The 21,191-nt window shown below is 43.2% G+C and overlaps 1 protein-coding gene across 1 annotated transcript in view; it reads left to right on the forward strand.

Annotated features, from left to right (window-relative positions):
* Positions 1 to 21,191, forward strand: part of LOC126092685 (AT-rich interactive domain-containing protein 5B-like) — a 57,620-nt gene that overhangs the window by 20,715 nt on the left and 15,714 nt on the right. The window contains exon 3 of the mRNA XM_049908407.1: positions 18,573 to 18,806. Within this exon, the coding sequence (XP_049764364.1) occupies positions 18,573 to 18,806 (234 nt within the window). The remainder of the gene's footprint in view (positions 1 to 18,572; positions 18,807 to 21,191) is intronic.

A 21,191-nucleotide genomic window follows, 5' to 3' on the forward strand; every position in this document is an offset into this window, starting at 1 on the left:
AAGTGACGGAAGTGGGAGCGCAAGATAGCCAAGCGTGTAGGAAAAAAAAATCGCGTCTTTGGCGTGGCGAGACAGCAGCCATTTCCAGCCAGCGCTTGGCGCAGCGGGTAGATTACGGAAAGGTATCCCGAGGGTCGCGGGGTTGAGTCCTTATGCTCAGACTTTTTATTTTCAATTTTTTATATTACTTAGAAAGCATATAAAGACTGCGTAGTATATTTTATTTGCATTTATTAATATTTTCATAAACAATATGAAAAGGAAAGGGAAAAAATGGGATAGCGAGTAAATTTTCAAGAAATGATTGTAACTGGAGCTTACAGGATTTTGTACTTCGTTTCTCCTCGACCAGCGTTACGCGTGGCTTACTGCCAAATTGTTCGATGAGAGAGAACCTTTTGTGAATGTAAACCAAGTTTGTTTTTCTATAGAAACGTTAAAACAACCATATAATTTTGCGATGGATATAACTCAGGAGTGTAAATCATCAGTGCAAAACAGTAAAAGGATCTAATCTTATGTACGAACTTCTGGTGTACGCGTTACAATCCGTCCTGGAAATTTATTTGCAGAGCCTCGTGGATACTGTAACTGCAATCCTTTCTTGAAAATTTATTTGCTATCACAAATTTTCCTTTGCGTTTCATGCCTTTTATGGAAATATTAACAAATACAATACATTGCGCATTATTTCCGTTTATTTGTAGTGTAAGTAATGTAAAAATTGAGAGTAAATGTAGGGTGCTGATTCCCCCTACCCTCGAACTATCGTTCTGTACTCTTTCCGCTACGCCAACCACTGCCTGCGAGTTACGCTAACATGGACGCCTCAAGCCTCGCCTGACCAGCGCCAAAAACGCTATTTCTTCTAAACGTTTCTCCCACTTCTGTCATTTTCATTTCTGGTCAAGCCCTGCATATACCGTTAATCTGTACGAAACTGGTGTTCAAAAGTAGGCGCAGTTCCCTTGTCTCCAGCTCATTCATTCGTAAAGAAGGTCGCTTGTAAACAATTCCGCCGCCAATTCTCCAGCATTTATTTATTGTTCATCGATCTACCTGCGATTAGTGATCATGTGCTAACGTGCTGCAGCACACTGTAAATATCAAATTAAACGTACAAAGATATGTTGTGAAGTGCTCTGTCCGTGACAACGAGAAACCCTTAGTCGAGCGCTGAAATTAAAGTCAGCCACGTCGGGATAGAGAAGTGACGCAGCTGTCTGTTTTCGACTGCGCATGTTCTGATGTGGCGATCCCTGCCGGCACTAGAGTGCTACATCGCTCTCAGCACCAGGTCAGTATTTTTCTTTCAGCACTGCCTGTAAAGTAGCGTGCAAATAGCAGTAAGAGGAACTTCAGAGCAGCAGCTGTAACAACGATGCCATGACTGACTGGTTTAGCGTATATACTGGTAATTTGTCAGCTCAGGCTCGAATCTCGCTGCTACCAACACGTTTTTTTTCCATATTATTTTGTTATTCTCGCAGTTAAACTATTAACCCTTTGACCGTTACTGTATTGGAACTGTAACTTGGCATGCGGGCCCCCTAGTTCCGGATCGGAAACTATCGGCAGCGGTCAGGAGATGGCGTGACGTGGCGATTTGTACATGTTGCCAACTGTGCGGCGTAGATCGCATTTGTCGTCTGCTTTGTTGCCTGCTGTGTCGGCCCATTGCTGTTCTGTTGCTGCAAGTGTGTAGTAGCTGTGTTTTCACTGTTTCGAAAATGACTGATGATCGAGTTGCTGTCCCATCGCGCGAACTACCGTCGACTCCAGTTCGGTTCAAATGGCTCTAAGCAGTATGGGACTTAACATATGAGGTCATCAGTCCGCTAGACTTAGAACTACTTAACCCTAACTAACCTAAGGACAGCACACACATCCATGCCCGAGGCAGGATTCGAACCTGCGACCGTAGCAGCACTCCAGTTCGGGAAAAGAATCCGGTTATAAGGAGCGCTTGTCGTAAAATGATAATGAATGTAGTGAAGTGCTGCGATGATGAAGAAAACCAAAAATCACTGTTACACCCGATTTGGTGGTCTTCTCTCAGAGCTGCGACGTACACAGGAATGCGTAGTATTGCGAGAATTAGAGAAATGGTTCAAATGGCTCTGAGCACTATGGTACTTAACTGCTGAGGTCATCAGTCCCCTAGACTTAGAACTACTTAAACCTAACTAACCTAAGGACATCACACACATCCATGCCCGAGGCACGATTCGAACCTACGTAGCGGTCGCGCGGTTCCAGACTGTAGCTCCTAGAACCGCTCGGCCACACCGGCCGGCACAGTTAGAGAATTTGCCAGGAATCACCCAGACGTATCCCCAGGAACTCCTGGCAAAAAGGGGTTAGTTTCAATTATAATCCTATTATTGAATGTTTCTAAAAAGATCCACATTTGGTTGTAATTAATTTAAAATGTGTACTCTTTTACTGATGGACCCAGTAGAAAGACAAATGCTTATAGTAATGACTAATCGTACACTTTAACGCATTTCTGAAAATATTTCAGTTCGTAAAGAAAAGCGTTTTATTCTCTTCAACTTAGGAGAAAAAGCGGGGAAATTGAAGCAACTGTTGATAACTTCAACAAACGAATCATCAGGAAGAGTTTTACACTGTGAAAAAAGTTGTGCCTACTGTGCGAAAACTTCTGCCAGTTCTTGAACAGAAGATTGGTTGGAGACGTAGTACCACCTCTCTCAGAAAAGTGTTAAAGTCCATTGATTTTCGTGTGTTTTCAACAATAGGACTTTATTATTGGATCGTGGCGACATTGTCCATTGGGCATCACGGATCCTCGCCGAGTTGAAAAACATCAGGGAGGCTGGCACAGTAATTATTTATTTGGACGAATCTTGGATGGACAGTAACCTAACGTGCGGCAAATGCTGGCAAAAAAAAGATGTTGTGGGTGTTACTGAGTGGGGAAGCGTCTCCAGAAGATTAATAGTTGCAAGTGTGGGTTCTGAAAACGGATTCGTTAGGCTTTCAGAACTAAAGTTCTGGATCAAACCAACCCAGGAAGATTACCAGGGGCAGATGAATTCTGCTAATTTCGAAAATTCTTCGAAGAACTTATACTCCCAAATCTTCGTCCACACTCCGTAATAATCGTGGTCAGTGCACCTTATCACAGCAGAGAACCCAACAAATCGCCCAACAAATACGATAGGAAAGTATCTACGATACAGTGGCTGCAGAACAGAAAAATCCAATTTGATGAGAGTATGACAAAGGAGGCTCTGTACTCCCGGCTTCGGGAGAATAAGGCGGCAGCAAAGTCGTATGCAGTTGACATACTGGCGACAAGAAATTCGCTTGCCGCCACGCAATTGCGGTTTGAATGCCATTGAGCTAGCGTGGGCAACAATAAAAAGGCTATTTCGGGAGCGCAACATTACAGGTGACATATCTGAAAATCTGTTGACTCCCGCAAGCGCTTGTTTTCAGGCTGTTACTGAGGAAGACTGGAAAGGTTACTGAAAAACGGTATAACAGCTTGAGCAGCAGTACTGGAGGCCTGACGGTGAGATGGAAATAGCCGTTGACAACCTCATTGTCGACGTCGGCACTTAAGATACCAGTGACGAGTCAGAGAAAGCTATTACAACGTGAAACTGTTAGCGCATCAGAATTATCAGAAGCTTCAGCAAAATCGGCCTGTTTCATTCTTGTTTTATTATACATTTGTGTTGAATGTTGTTATAGCTTTGCTGAAATGTGTGGTATCCAGTAAATTTAAAAAATAAACAGGAAGTTATCTTCCATTCCTAGTGTCGCAAATCGTTCTTCTACCTACCTCTTCATTCCGCATTTATTTCGATACGGTAACTTATAACGTAAGACTTAATGTCTTTATTTAATATGTCAGTACAAACAGTGATGTCAATTTCGATAGCACGAAGTATTTAACTGACGATTAACCCTGTCCTACATATAGCTCGCCGGCCGCGGTGGTCTAGGGGTTCTGGCGCTGCAGTCCGGAACCGCGGGACTGCTACGGTCGCAGGTTCGAATCCTGCCTCGGGCATGGGTGTGTGTGATGTCCTTAGGTTAGTTAGGTTTAAGTAGTTCTAAGTTCTAGGGGACTTATGACCTACGATGTTGAGTCCCATAGTGCTCCGAGCCATTTGAACATATAGCTGCTTTTGTGGACGTTTAAGAAACACGTTTGTGTTGCCTGCATTGCGCGCTTGCAGTACAAGGAGGCGGAGCTTGTTCCCCTCCTCACCTCCACCCCCCCCCCCACCCTCTCCGAGATACCAAGTAATAGTTCGCGTATAATACAGACCTGCACTCTATATTCCGTGCTGAGCTCGGCTTTGTTGTCACTGTGCTGCTGCGTTACGGTGCTATACTCCGTTTATCATAGGAATAAACCTGATGTAAACAAAGACAAACGCGATGATTGGTCTGAAGCCGTAGCACGCGTACACTGGTGTAGTTGCGCTTTTGGAAGTAGGTCGTACTTATGTATTAGAGGTATTATCGCTTAGTTACGTTAAATGAAACTTTAAGATATTCGAATGTATTAGCAGCCACACAGTTTTTATTAATCACGCTTCAGTTACGTAGTTTTTATTTCAAAAATCATGTATAGTCACAACCTGTGCAGTGTTGTTCTCTGATTGTAGCGCTGTTAATACACAGTATGAAAATGGCTGAGGCTGCTGCCTGTTCCGTAGTTGAACACGGCTAAAAAGTGCCGAGAAATAGGTTGTTCTTAATGCTTACCATAAATTTACAGAGATAATCAGCTTTGAGACACTATTAGGTACAGTTGTAACACTAGCGCACATTCGTGTATAGCGGAATCGGTAGCGTATTAGCTTGTGAATTTGCTGCAGTAAATGGGTCGCTGGTTCGTCTCGCATGAGTTAATTTATTTTTTCGTTCAATTGCTTCTTCTCCTCAGCGATCACAGGCCCTGTATACCACGCGCTGCATCAACTGTCTGCTTCCACCGCCTTTTATCTCTCGAAGTCTCTCGCCACCGTGCGGAAATTCCTAATGCTGCGATGTCCTCCTCTGTGTCATCTTTCCACCTTGTACGAGGTCTGCCCAATGGTCTTGTTGCCTGGAGAGTTCCTTCAAATGCTTTTTGGTGATTCGGTTATTTTCCATTCTAGCACATGTGCAGCCCTTGCAGTCTCCCACTTTTTAATTTGTGGATGATTTTGGGTTGCTTCATTACCTACATCTTGTAATTTTAAAATTCATCATCATTTTTTATGAATACGCAAGTCTTCTTGTTTTTAATTACGTGTTGCACGAGAAATTCCTGTTTTCATTTCAAAGATAAATTCTCAGTTGTCGATAATTTATGAAAGGCTTTTAATAAAGTTTGCTTAAATTAGGAAAACGTAACAATTTAATTTTTAAGGCAAAAATGAAAAACTAAATACTCTTTATTTGGACTAAGTCCATTGTTTTATACCACAGATGAAGATATGAGCCGTAGAAACATAAATAACAATCATTTTCACAGCGTCGAGCACTCCGTACACATGCTGTATTTTTACATTTGCTCTTATCATTGGGCATCAACACAGATGGGTCGGACATGTCCAGCGGATGAAAAATGACAGACTTCCACGCCAAATGCTGTACAGCGAAGTGAGCACAGGTAAAAGGCCACGAGGTGCCCCTCTCAAACGTTATAAGGATCAGTACAAGAAAAATCTGAAAAACTTGAACATCGATCCGAGTAACTGGTCCACAATAGCAGAAGATCGAAGTCACTGGTGCTCAGTTACCTCAAATGCTCTTCAAAACTTTGAGCTGGAACGTCGAAGAACGGAGAATGACAAACGCCGGAGACGTAAACCCCTCCAGGCTCAGCCACTTCCTCCACCTTCCATCATCTGTAATGTCTGTAGCCGTCTGTACCACGCTAGGATTGGATTGCTAAGCCATCAATGACACTTCCATGCCTGAACCGTGACAAAGGAAATCTCAGGAGAGAAATGAAAACTCGAATACGAGTATCAGACGACGACGACGACATTTGCAACTGTACCATTACAATATGAACCCAACAGAATTGATCTGGAGCCAAGTTACGGGGTTTGGCCCGAGAAATAACAAGACTGTTAGGCTGACAGACGTACTGGAACTAGCGGACACAGCTCTTTCACGTGTCACTGCCGAACGTTGCCGGTATATAGAACGGTACGTCAGAAAAGAGGAGGAGAAAATATGGCGTCTGGGTGACTTCACGGATTCTTTTGTTGATCGTTATCAACGTAGCAGATGACGGTTCCAGTTCTGAAAAGTATTTCTCGGATTCGGATAAGAAAGGAGCTTAGAGATTACCAGACGACTGACTGTAATTAATACCTTCTATGGCTTCTATATTCAGCAGTAAGGTGAAATCTCAGCAGTATGCTTTTGCATTAATCATAGCTCGCTCAGAAAAATTACCCCGTGTTTAAGTTAGGAATTTTTATCACTCTTGTTTGTAATTAGAGTACTGTGTCAGGTGAGAACGAGAGCATTCTATGCTTTCCGTCCGGTCACCTAAGAAGCGCGCGGTAGTGTTGGAGTTTTGCCGAATATTATTTCATTCTCTATAAAAATTAAATGACATTCAAAGCTACATTGATTCTTTGCCCGTCTCTTTTTACGTCTGAACTGCAACTGCTTGCTCACATCATTGCAGGCTAGTTGACCGCTGGTTGGCCAGTCGTGTCTTAAGTTTAATGCGCCGGCAAAGCTGTTACCGCTCAGTGCATGTGCGTGTAACACAGCATAAAACGTATCCTTATGATCGTACTTGACTGTACTGGTCGCAGCTTGGCTTCCGCTCTACGCGATACGAAATCCAATGAGATTAAAGCAAACCCGGAAGAATACATGGTGTAATGTTTGCATCAGGTTTAGTCTTATGATGAACAGAGTATACGTGTGCTGAGAGTTGGCGTTCCGGTCGCTATGAAATACTTATCATCAGATAAAATAAAAAAAAAAAACTTTGCAGTGGGAAAAATTTGATTGTTTCACATCTTACAGTTTGACATCTTTGGTCAATAAAGAACTGAATTTAATTTCGTTATTCATCATAGTTACTATGCTGCATCAAAATAAGTGAAACTTAGCATGAAATTTTAAACAGTTTACGGTGATAAAAACGCATTTAAATTGTTCATGATATACTCGTGTATTTTGTAATAAATACTCGAAACGGTTTTTATCCACCGAGTTATGGAAATAAGTCGTTCGCCAGCTGTGAGAGGTTCAGCGGAAAGAAAAATGGTTCAAATGCCTCTGAGCAGTGTGGGACTTAACATCTGAGGTCATCAGTCCCCTAGAACTTAGAACTACTTAAACCTAACTAACCTAAGGACATCACACACATTCATACCCGAGGCAGGATTCAAACCTGCGACTGTAGCAGTCGCGCGGTTGCTGACTGAAAGGCGTAGAACCACTCGGCCACCGCGGCCGGCTCAGCGGAACAGCATGCGTAAACACGCCAACAGCATTTAAGTACTCTTTTTTTAAAGCGCAAAGCAGGAGGGATTTTCGAGCAGCGATATGCGTATCTGTTCTGTAGCCTACTGGTTAAGCGCATGGAGTGGCAATTTGTCCAAACTGGTTCGATTCCCACTGCTGCCACCATTTCCTTTTTTCATTTTATTTTATTCGTGGCGATATTTACTGATTAATTACAAAATTTTAATGTATTTAAGCAGTTTTCCTTATGATTATTACCACTGTAAGTAAAAATGCTGTAGGCCACCACATTGTAACGCACTAGTAAAATTTTACATGAGCTGCCACAGCCTGGGACAGTTACACGAAGTTGTGATTTCGAAAGAAGTAGAAAACATTCAAAACAGGACTGCGTGTCCGCAGCTCGTGGTCGTGCGGTAGCGTTCTCGCTTCCCACGCCCGGGTTCCCGGGTTCGATTCCCGGCGGGGTCAGGGATTTTCTCTGCCTCGTGATGATTGGGTGTTGTGTGCTGTCCTTAGGTTAGTTAGGTTAAGTAGTTCTAAGTTCTAGGGGACTGATAACCATAGATGTTAAGTCCCATAGTGCTCAGAGCCATTTGAACCAGGACTGCGTGATGCATCGCAGCACAACATCGATGCAGAAACTCCTGTGGGAAACGACACGAGAAAGGGACGGAATGAACTATCCACTCAGTTGTGGAGTGTTATCGTTTTGACGCCTCCAGACACATTAGAACTATGTGGCTGAGTCATTTCTCTTCCAGGGTTCTACTCTACTCGCCTCAAACGGTTTCCGCTTCGTGAAGGAAGGGGTTTTTTGTTTGGCTAAAGATGTTAGTCTCTGCTTTCTCTAATCCTCATATAGATCCACCAGGACCCAGCACATTACAGAATCGCTGTAAATAGGAGCAGGAAGTTACCATTGAGAGTCCCTACACTCTGCTCCAGATTTCGGATTGGCTCGGAAGTCCATATGTTGAATAATTTCGTGGCGCAGTCTGTAGCTTGCGAAAGCGTGGAGACGCCCGGCGGCCCTCGCGTGGTGTAGGGAGTCCTGTACCCTCTGGGCTGGAGATGGCCATATCGTTGTGTATTTCTGAAGTTGAGAGTAGTTGATCCTTTGTGATGAACTAGGTTACTTGCTGCAGCACAGAAGACAGAGAGAATCCGAAGTGCGTTGTGAAATTCTGCTTAGGCATTTTTGTATTTTCCTCTGCTAGTGTTGCGAATTAGTGAGCATGGACTTGTACCAAGCAGACACACCTCAGAGCGCAGCGTGGAGGCAGTAGCTAGCTGGAGGTGGCGCTGGACAAAAGTGCCTGGATTGGCTGGCATTAATTCATACCAGTAAATTTCGTTTGTTGTCCTGCAGATTTGAGTGTCGTGGTTTTCAGTGGCGTTTACTATTTTGACTTTGAACTGTGTTCCTGTTTTGTTGTTACGGTGGTTTATTTATTTATTCGTGTCAAAAGCGTTGATGCATAATAGATAAAAAGAGAAAAAAAGACTAAATATATAAAATTAATACATACAAAGGAGATAGAGATACAATGTGAGGCCATTACAGACGGACGTATAATAATAGTTTATTATTGCACCTGTTGTCTATGGATAGCGTTTTTATTCATAATCAAAACGTCTTCGGTCCCGGGTTCGAATCACGCCGCATAAATTTTGATTAACAACCTGCATTGTCGTCCCCCCCCCCCATGAACCATGGACCTTGCCGTTGGTGGGGAGGCTTGCGTGCCTCAGCGATACAGATGGCCGTACCGTAGGTGCAACCACAACGGAGGAGTATCTGATGAGAGGCCAGACAAACGTGTGGTTCCTGAAGAGGGGCAGCAGCCTTTTCAGTAGTTGCAGGGGCAACAGTCTGTATGATTGACTGATCTGGCCTTGTAACAATAACCAAAACGGCCTTGCTGTGCTGGTACTGCGAACGGCTGAAAGCAAGGGGAAACTACAGCCGTAATTTTTCCCGAGGGCATGCAGCTTTACTGTATGGTTAAATGATGATGGCGTCCTCTTGGGTAAAATATTCCGGAGGTAAAATAGTCCCCCATTCGGATCTCCGGGCGGGGACTACTCAAGAGGACGTTGTTATCAGGAGAAAGAAAACTGGATCGGAGCGTGGAATGTCAGATCCCTTAATCGAGCAGGTAGGTTAGAAAATTTAAAAAGGGAAATGGATAGGTTAAAGTTAGATATAGTGGGAATTAGTGAAGTTCGGTGGCAGGAGGAACAAGACTTTTGGTCAGGTGAATACAGGGTTATAAATACAAAATCAAATAGAGGTAATGCAGGAGTAGGTTTAATAATGAATAAAAAAAGTAGGCGTGCGGGTAAGCTGCTACAAACAGCATAGTGAACGCATTACTGTGGCCAAGATAGACACGAAGCCCACGCCTACTACAGTAGTACAAGTTTATATGCCAACTAGCTCTGCAGATGACGAAGAAATTGAAGAAATGTATGATGAAATAAAAGAAATTATTCAGATAGTGAAGGGAGACGAAAATTTAATAGTCATGGGTGACTGGAATTCGTCAGTAGGAAAAGGGAGAGAAGGAAACATAGTAGGTGAATATGGATTGGGGGGAAGGAATGAAAGAGGAAGCCGCCTTGTAGAATTTTGCACAGAGCATAACTTAATCATAGCCAACACTTGGTTCAAGAATCATAAAAGAAGGTTGTATACCTGTAAGAATCCTGGAGATACTAAAAGGTATCAGATAGATTATATAATGGTAAGACAGAGATTTAGGAACCAGGTTTTAAATTGTAAGACATTTCCTGGGGCAGATGTGGATTCTGACCACAATCTATTGGTTATGAACTGCCGATTGAAACTGAAGAAACTGCAAAAAGGTGGGAATTTAAGGAGATGGGACCTGGATAAACTGAAAGAACCAGAGGTTGTACAGAGTTTCAGGGACAGCATAAGGGAACGATTGACAGGAATGGGGGAAAGAAATACAGTAGAAGAAGAATGGGTAGCTCTGAGGGATGAAGTAGTGAAGGCAGCAGAGGATCAAGTAGGTAAAAAGACGAGGGCTAATAGAAATCCTTGGGTAACAGAAGAAATATTGAATTTAATTGATGAAAGGAGAAAATATAAAAATGCAGTAAATGAAGCAGGCAAAAAGGAATACAAACGTCTCAAAAATGAGATCGACAGGAAGTGCAAAATGGCTAAGCAGGGGTGGCTAGAGGACAAATGTAAGTATGTGGAGGCTTATCACACTAGGGGTAAGATAGATACTGCCTACAGGAAAATTAAAGAGAACTTTGGAGAAAAGAGAACCACTGGTATGAATATCAAGAGCCTAGATGGAAACCCAGTTCTAATCAAAGAAGGGAAAACAGAAAGATGGAAGGAGTATGTAGAGGAAGGGCGACGTACTTGAGGACAGTATTATGGAAATGGAAGAGAATGTAGATGATGATGAAATGGGAGATACGATACTGCGTGAAGAGTTTGACAGAGCACTGAAAGACCTGAGTCGAAACAAGGCCCGGGGAGTAGACAACATTCTTTTAGAACTGCTGACGGCCTTGGGAGAGCCAGTCCTGACAAAACTCTACCATCTGGTGAGGAAGATGTATGAGAGAGGCGAAGTACCCTCAGACTTCAAGAAGAATATAATAATTGCAATCCCAAAGAAAGCAGGTGTTGACTGATGTGAAAATTACCGAACTATCAGTTTAATAAGCCACAGCTGCAAAATACTAACACGAATTCTTTGCAGACGAATGGAAGAACTGGTAGAAGCCGACCTCGGGGAAGATCAGTTTGGATTCCGTAGAATTACTGGAACACGTGAGGCAATACTGACGTTACGACTTATCTTAGAAGAAAGATTAAGGAAAGGCAAACCTACGTTTCTAGCATTTGTAGACTTAGAGAAAGCTTTTGACAATGTTGACTGGAATACTCTCTTCCAAATTCTAAAGGTGGCAGGGATAAAATACAGGGAGCGAAAGGCTATTTACAATTTGTACAGAAAGCAGATGGCAGTTATAAGAGTCGAGGGACATAAAAGGGGAGCAGTGGTTGGGAAGGGAGTGAGACAGGGTTGTAGCCTATCCCCGATGTTATTCAATCTGTATATTGAGCAAGCAGTAAAGGAAACAAAAGAAAAATTCGGAGTAGGTATTAAAATCCATGGAGAAGAAATAAAAACTTTGAGGTTCGCCGATGACATTGTAATTCTGTCAGAGACAGCAAGGGACTTGGAAGAGCATTTGAACGGAATGGACAGTGTCTTGAAAGGAGGATATAAGATGAACATCAACAAAAGCAAAACGAGGATAATGGAATGTAGTCGAATCAAATCGGGTGATGCTGAGGGAATTAGATTAGGAAATGAGACACTTAAAGTAGTAAAGGAGTTTTGCTATTTGGGGAGCAAAATAACTGATGATGATCGAAGTAGAGAAGATATAAAATGTAGACTGGCAATGGCAAGGAAAGCGTTTCTGAAGAAGAGAAATTTGTTAACATCGAGTATAGATTTAAGTGTCAGGAAGTCGTTTCTGAAAGTACAGGGTTATTACAAATGATTGAAGCGATTTCACAACTCTACAATAACTTTCTTATTTGAGATATTTTCACAATGCTTTGCACACCTATATAAAAACTCAAAAAGTGTTTTTAGGCATTCACAAATGTTCGATATGTGCCCCTTTAGTGATTCGGCAGACATCAAGCCGATAATCAAGTTCCTCCCACACTCGGCGCAGCATGTCCCCATCAATGGGTTCGAAAGCATCGTTGATGCGAGATCGCAGTTCTGGCACGTTTCTTGGTAGAGGAGGTTTAAATACTGAATCTTTCACATAACCCCACAGGAAGAAATCGCATGGGGTTAAGTCGGGAGAGCGTGGAGGCCATGACATGAATTGCTGATCATGATCTCCACCACGACCGATCCATCGGTTTTCCAATCTCCTCTTTAAAAAATGCCGAACATCATGATGGAAGTGCGGTGGAGCACCATCCTGTTGAAAGATGAAGTCGGCGCTGTCGGTCTCCAGTTGTGGCATGAGCCAATTTTCCAGCATGTCCAGATACACGTGTCCTGTAACGTTTTTTTCGCAGAAGAAAAAGGAAGCCGTAAACTTTAAACCGCGAGATTGCACAAAACACGTTAACTTTTGGTGAATTGCGAATTTGCTGCACGAATGCGTGAGGATTCTCTACCGCCCAGATTCGCACATTGTGTCTGTTCACTTCACCATTAAGAAAAAATGTTGCTTCATCACTGAAAACAAGTTTCGCACTGAACGCATCCTCTTCCATGAGCTGTTGCAACCGCGCGAAAATTCAAAGCGTTTGACTTTGTCATCGGGTGTCAGGGCCTGTAGCAATTGTAAACGGTAAGGCTTCTGCTTTAGCCTTTTCCGTAAGATTTTCCAACCCGTCGGCTGTGGTACGTTTAGCTCCCTGCTTGCTTTATTCGTCGACTTCCGCGGGCTACGCGTGAAACTTGCCCGCACGCGTTCAACCGTTTCTTCGCTCACTGCAGGCCGACCCGTTGATTTCCCCTTACAGAGGCATCTAGAAGCTTTAAAATGCGCATACCATCGCCGAATGGAGTTAGCAGTTGGTGGATCTTTGTTGAACTTCGTCCTGAAGTGTCGTTGCACTGTTATGACTGACTGATGTGAGTGCATTTCAAGCACGACATACGCTTTCTCGGCTCCTGTCGCCATTTTGTCTCACTGTGCTCTCGAGCGCTCTGGGGGCAGAAACCTGAAGTGCGGCTTCAGCCGAACAAAACTTTATGAGTTTTTCTACGTATCTGTAGTGTGTCGTGACCATATGTCAATGAATGGAGCTACAGTGAATTTATGAAATCGCTTCAATCATTTGTAATAACCCTGTATTTGTATGGAGTGTAGCCATGTATGGAAGTGAAACATGGACGATAAATAGTTTGGACAGGAAGAGAATAGAAGCTTTCGAAATGTGGTGTTACAGAAGAATGCTGAAGATTATATGGGTAGATCACGTAACTAATGAGGAGGTATTGAAGAGAATGGGGGAGAAGATGAGTTTAAGGCACAACTTGACGAGAAGAAGGGACCGGTTGGTAGGACATGTTCTGAGGCATCAAGGGGTCACAAATTTAGCATTGGAGGGCAGCGTGGAGGGTAAAAATCGTAGAGGGAGACCAAGAGATGAATACACTAAGCAGATTCTGAAGGATGTAGGTTGCAGTAGGTACTGGGAGATGAAGAAGCTTGCACAGGATAGAGTAGCATGGAGAGCTGCATCAAACCAGTCTCAGGACTGAAGACCACAACAACAACAACAACAACCTGCATTGGCGGCCGAAGACTTCTGGCTTAAGAATTCTGCCAATGGCCTTGTCAAAGAGGGCGGAGGAGCGGACAGAGGTTCAGGGCACTCTCTTGTCCTAGATATGGGAAACTGTCTCTAAAGGCGGAAGAGTAAGCAATGATCAACTGCATGAGGTTGCAGAAGGCAATGGAAACCACTGCATTAAAGACACGTAACGTGTATCCACAGAACATTTGGCCTGTCATTGAAAAAGTGTCATGATAATCTCTCCATTGGCAAAAGATTCCGGAATAGTCCCCCATTCGGATCTCCGGGAGGAGACTGCCAAGGGGGAGGTTACCATGAGAAAAAGATTCAATAATCAACGGAAGGATAACGTTCTACGAGTCGGGGCGTGGAATGTCAGAAGCTTGAACGCGCCAGGGAAACAAGAAAATCTGAATGGGAAATGAAAAGGCACCATTTAGATATAGTAGGGTCAGTGAAGTGAAGTGGAAAAAAGACAAGGATTTCTGGTCAGATGAGTATAGGGTAACATCAACAGCAGCAGGAAATGATATTACGGGAGTAGAATTCGTTATGAATAGGAAGGTAGGGCAGAGAGTGTGTTACTGTGAACAGTTCAGCGACAGGGTTGTTCTTGTCAGAATCGACAGCAAACCAACACCGACAACCATAGTTCATGTATACATAACGTCGCAAGCTGAAGTTGAAGAGATAGTGTATGAGGATATTGAAAGGGTAATACAGTATGTAAAGGGGGATGAAAATCTAATAGTCATGGGGGACTGGAATGCAGTTGTAGGGGAAGGAGTAGAAGAAGAGTTTACAGGAGAGTAAGGGCTTGGGAGAAGGAATGAGAGAGGAGAAAGACTAATTGAGTTCTGTAACATGTTTCAGCTAGTAATAGCGAATACCCTGTTCAAGAATCACAAGAGGAGGAGGTATACTTGGAAAAGGCCGGGTGGTTCGGGAAGATTTCAGTTAGATTACATCATGGTCAGACAGAGATTCCGAAATCAGACACTCGATTGTAAGGTGTACCCAGGAGCAGATATAGATCCAGATCACAATATAGTAGTGATGAAGAGTAGGCTGAAGTTTAAGACATTAGTCAGGAAGAATCAGATCGCAAATAAGTGAGGTACGGAAGTACTAAGGAATGACGCGATGCGGTTGAAGTTCTCTAAGGCTGTAGATACAGCACTAAGGTATAGCTCAGTAGGCAGTACAATTGAAGAGGAATGGACATCTCTAAAAAGGACCATCACAGAAGTTGGGAAGGAAAACATAGGTACAAAGAAGGTGACAGCGAAGAAACCATGAGTAACAGAAGAAATACTTCAATTGATCGATGAAAAGAGGAAGTACAAAAATGTTCCGGGAAACTCAGGAATATGGAAATAAAAGTCGCTAAGGAATGAAATAAATAAGAAGTGCAGCGAAGCTAAGACGAAATGGCTGCAGGAAAAATGTGAAGACATCGAAAAAGAAATGATTGTCGGAAGAACAGACTCAGCATACAGGAAAGTCAAAACAACCTTCGGTGACATTAAAAGCAACGGTGGTAACATTAAGAGTGCAGCGGGTATTCCACTGTTAAATGCAGAGGAGAGAGCGGATGGGTGGAAATAATACGTTGAAAGCTTCTATGAGGGGGGAAGATTTGTCTGATGTGATAGAAGAAGAAGAAACAGGAGTCGATTTAGAAGAGATAAGAGATCCAGTATTAGAATCAGAATGTAAGAGAGCTCTGTAGGACTTAGGGGATCAAATAAGGCAGAAGGGATACATAACATTCCATCAGAATTTCTAAAATCATTGGGGAAAGTGGCAACAAAACGACTATTGACGTTGGTGTGTAGAATGTGTGAATGTGGCGACATACCATCTGACTTTCTGAAAAGCATCATCCACACAATTCCGAAGACGTCAAGAGCTAACAAGTGCGAGAATTATCGCACAATCAGCTTAACAGCTCTTGAATCCAAGTTGCTTACAAGAATAATACACAGAAGAATGGAAAAGAAAATTGAGTATGCGGTAGATGACTATCAGTTTGGCTTTAGGAAAGGCATAGACACGAGAGAGGCAATTCTGAAGTTGCGATTAATTATGGAAGCAAGACTCAAGAAAAATCAAGACTCGTTCATAGGATTTGTCGACCTGGAAAAAGCGTTCGGCAATGTAAAATGGTGGTGGATGTTCGAAATTGTGAAAAAAGTAGACAACCAGGAACGAAGTGTTCGTATTAATAAGGGTGTAAGACAATGACGTAGCCTTTTGCCCCTACTGTTCAATCTGTACATCGAGGAAGCAATGATGGAAATAAAAGAAAGGTTCAGGAGTGGAATTAAAATTCAAGGTGAAAGGATATCAATGAAACGATTCGCTGATGAGATTGCTATCTTGGGTGAAAGTGAAGAAGAATTACATGATGTGCTGAACGGAATGAACTGTCTAATGAGTACAGAGTAAGGATTGAGAGTAAATCTAAGAAAGACGAAGGTAATGAGAAGTAGTAGAAATGAGAACAGCGAGAAACTTAACACCAGGATCGATGGTCACGAAGTAGATGAAGTTAAGGAATTCTGCTAGCTAGGCAGTAAAATAACCAACGACGGACGGAGCAAGGAGGACATCAAAAGCAGACTAGCACTGGCAAAAAGGGCATTCCTGGCCAAGAGAAGTCTACTAGTATCTAATATCGACCTTAATTTGAAGAAGAAATTTCTGAGAATGTACGTCTGGAGTACAGCATTGTATGGTAGTGAAACATGGACTGTGGGAAAACCGGAACTGAGGAGAATAGAAGCATTTGAGATGTGGTGCTACAGACGAATGTTGAAAATTAGGTGGCCTGATAAGGTAAGGAATGGGGCGTTTCTGCGCAGAATCGGAGAGGAAAGGAACCTGTGGAATACACTGGTAAGGAGAAGGGACAGGATATAGGACATCTGTTAAGACATGAGGGAATGACTTCCATGGTACTAGAGGGAACTGTAGAGGGCAAAAACTGTAGAGGAAGACAGAGATTGGAATACATCCAGGAAATAATTGCGAACGTAGGATGGAACTGCTACTCTGAGATGAAGAGGTTAGCACAGGAGATGAATTCGTGGCGGGCCGCATAAAAAATGTTTACATATAAACGGGTTACAAACACTAAATGTAAACAGCCCAAAAATTGGCAACCTCGACAGCATTTTCCCTGGCCCTCAACAGGTCCTCCAGCATGCAGGAAACATGGGCACTGAGGACAATAGTACAGGTGGTATACTTTTTGCGTCCTATTCACATAAAGTTCATGGGTCGCGAAGATAGTTCCATTTGGCCATATTATCCTTCGTTCTACCTACCCAATTTCTGAGTCTGTAAAGGGACTTCCACGTTTTCCATTGCAGATTTTCGCCTTAGGGCCTCCGAAGGTGGGATCCATGATGCCATATCTGCATTTCTGGTTGTGCGCAAGTTTTATCGTGCCAGTGACGGTGATATTTTATCGCAGCGTTAAGTTCGACTTCGCGGTTATTCGCGGCAGATTTACGTCTTACATCTGGTGGTGTTATCCCCGCCAGGCTGTAGAGTTTGTACATACACGTTGCAAAGACCGTTGCTAGGTGTTTCGCCGCCATAGGCGAGAACTGAAAATGACGCCCATGTTTTTTATTACCAACAGTCTCCCCTATTTCCTGCGTCCCCCGCCCCTTCCACCACCACCAATATACAACGGCACTACAGTGCAAATCTCCTGTTATACTTTTAATGATTAATCTAAGGTGACTAAACGTCCTCATTTTCTCAATTCAACTGACGCATAACGAATGATACGCAGAGACAAAAACAAAAAGAGGGACCGAGGAAGGTATGGTATCAAGTTGTTACAAGAATGAAATTTTCACCCTACAGCGGAGTGTGCGCTGATATGAAACTTCCTGGCAGATTAAAACTGTGTGCCGGGCCGAGACTCGAACTCGGGACCTTTGCCTTTCCTGTGAGGACGGGGCGTAAGTCGTGCTTGGGTAGCTCAGTTGATAGAGCACTTGCCCGCGAAAGGCAAAGGTCCCGAGTTCGAGTCTCGGCCCGGCACACAGTTTTAATCTGCCAGGAAGTTTCAAGTTGTTACAAGATTGCAAGCCAGCGCACGAACCCCGCTCCAGCGCTCGACATAGATGAATCGAGCTCGCGTTTGTTTCCTTTTTGTACTCAGCAGCAGCTGCTTTAATTTTGAGGCAGGTAGAGGCAACGTGTTTACTTTCATCAAAATAAGTAGAGACTTAAGTTAGAATGCTGATGAAAACAATTAGGTTTTTTAATTTTTCCTATTTTTCATTTTTCTCCTATTTGCTCGATTTTTTCTCTGTTTGATTTGAAATTCATTTTTTGCACCCTTTGCCGTCCCAAAAATTTTTGCCACCGCAGGCGACCGCCTGATGTTGCCTAATGGTAGAAACGACCCTGCGCGCGTTGCTCTCAAGCGTCCTGATGTTATTCTACGTCCACAGGCCCGGCATGAACAGAACTGTACCAAACAAGGCAGGCGTATTCAGCGGCAGAGTAACATAATGCAAGTGCCGATGTTCTGAGGATTGTCGGGGCATGCCCATCCACCGCTCGTGAGCTTTTTGATGATGTTATTTCGGGCGGTCGGGCGGATACCTTTATTTTGTGCTTAGGCAGTGCTGATGTGATGACCAATGGCAACCGCTAGTATCCAGTTGAAGCTGTTAGCAGCGTAGCTCTGCAGTCCATGTGGTGCAGAGTAGTTTGCAGTGTTTGCGTGTGTGCGTAGGCTCGCCGGACGAGGAGGAGTGCGCCGTGGTGGTGCTGAGCTTCCCGCGCTACTGCCGCTACCGCGGCATCCTGAAGCGGCTGGAGGGCGTGGCCAGCCAGTGGCTGCACAACGCGCTCGTCGTCGCGCTGGGCGGCTTCGCCGTGCCGCGCCGCAACACGCGCGTCCTCTTCTGCAAGGACACCTTCGACTACCCGGACCTCGAGGGCCACGAGCTGCTCTGCAACCATCTGGGTAAGTACTCCATCCCCCTGCATCACATCCTCCGTACACGTCTCTGTGACAACATCTCATCTCTGTAGGCGACTGTCGTTTTCATTACTGAATTCGCAATTCACTGGTGTAGCTTTGACACCGCCAGAAGCCGTTTGCACTTGGCAGTTTGAAAACAGGAACCATCGCTGCCGGCTAGCTGTCAGGGCTCGTCTTTCCCCTTGCAGAGTGTAGTGAAGGATCAGAAATACCTTTACGTGGCCCACTGATAGATGACAAACTACCACACAGTAAACACAGCGGAAACCACTGAGAAGACTGGAATGTTGTAGTAGCGTGAACAGACAAATATTATTAGCATTGGTCGATTCAGAGAAAGTTTCTGATAATATTTACTGTGTTGCAGCCCTTTGAAATTCTGGGGGTAGCAGTAACAAAATACAGAGAGACAAAAATTATTTACAAGGGTCGTTCAGAAAGTGAAGAACGTTTTGCCATCTATATAAATAAAAATCAGTTGCCACATCTATGAAAGATCATCAACTGAGAACTGCCACACCGATTTGGGTAATTTTGTTATGTTTGTTATTGTCAGGACAAGGTTTGTATGAGAGAGAGTTTTTGGAAGAGCCATCGGAAAAGTCTGAAATCAAAATCAGTTGTCAAAGGCCATCATCTGAGTTTGGCTCGACCAACTTGATTGGAGTGTGTGTGTGTGTGTGTGTGTGTGTGTGTGTGTGTGTGTGTGTGTAGGAGAAACGTTGTTACTGAAAATCTCAAAAAGTTCTTGACTGATATACTAAAAATTTTTACACAACATTCTAACAAACGTAGACAGTTACGCTATATATTTTTGCAATATACAAAATGTATACAAACATATTTAATATATAGAGGGTGAAGCGTTGTTGCCACTGATCTTGAAAAGCTCTTTACCAATTTATTCCCAGTTTTTACACAATACCGGTACTCAAATGAACTTTCGGGTAAACATATGCTACACATTGTCCAAAGCATCTTGACGCATTTACTTCAGATTTTTACATAATATTCTACTGAACAAATAGACAGAAATTGACCCAGAGAGGGGGGAGGAGGAGGAGAGGGATAGAGGGGTGGGGGTGGGGGGTCGGAGGGGATTATGCAAAAAGAGATGGAGGAGGAGAAGATATACAGAGAGAGAGGGGAAATGTGAAGATGGGCAGAGAGAAGGGAGAAAGGAAGTTAGGATGCATATGGAATTCCTGTACATATTTAGCAATTGTGGAGCATTCTAATGTTCGCTATTAGCCACATAAAAATGAAAGATATCGACACAAAACCTGATTTACATACAATACCTTTCTCTGTTTTCCAATGTACACACAACAGCTGTCAAGGCACATATTGTAACATGGGACCAACTTTTCAACTTCAATGTTGCATTCTTCTACTGCCAAAGATTTGCGCCACAATCTCACTGTTTGTTTGAGGTCTTCATCGTTTGTGAACTGTTTTTCACTCACAAATTCTTCGAGTTTGGCAAGTAAGTGTAAATCACTTGGTACCAAATCAGAGCTGTAAGGAGGATGCCCAAAAATTTGCCACTTAAGACTTTAAGTTCTCGCTGTGTTTGAGCTGACGCATGAGGCTGCACATTGTCTTGAATCAAAACTACCTTTGCTTACAACATTCCATGTCACTGAAGACTCGTTTAGTGTGCTGTCACCATAAATAGTTTTCATTTGCCCAAATATTTCTATAGGCCAAACATTTTGTGCCTTCAGACAACAAATGACTCTACACATTTCACATTTGGTGGGAGTTTCAGTTGACACTGCCATTTCAATAGGTTGCAGAACACAGAGGTATGACCGCTTGACAACAAAGTTTAGCTCACACTGAGACATGGGAGGAAGCTAACTTGGACACCTGCAATTGTGGAGGTAACACTGGTTGTGGTTCACAATTGTTCTTTACTTTCTGGATAACCCTCATACATCCTGTACAGGAACCACAAGGCAGTTATAAGAGTCGGAGGACATGAGATGAAAGCAGTTGTTGGGGAGGAGTATTATTCAGTCTGCACATTGAGTAAGCAGTAAACCAAACGAAGGCGAAATTTGTAACAAGAATCATAGGTAATGGTGAAGAAATTAAAACTTTGATGTTTAACAAGGATTCTGAAATTTGGTCAGAGACAGGAAAGGACTTGGAAGAACAGTTGAATGGGGAACATAATGTACTCAAAAGAGGTCAGAAGCTGAATATCAAATAAAGTAAGAATAGGGCAGATGGGTGACAGTAAGCAAAGTGTTTCTGAAAAACAGAAATTTGTTGTCATTAAATATAAAGTCCTTCTCAAGGAAGATGTGAAATGTAGCTGTATACAAAAGTGAAGTGAGGACAGTAAACAGTTCATACAAG

Source organism: Schistocerca cancellata, chromosome 7 (genome assembly GCF_023864275.1).
Source record: "Schistocerca cancellata isolate TAMUIC-IGC-003103 chromosome 7, iqSchCanc2.1, whole genome shotgun sequence".
In the NCBI taxonomy this organism is placed as follows: Eukaryota; Metazoa; Arthropoda; class Insecta; order Orthoptera; family Acrididae; genus Schistocerca; species Schistocerca cancellata.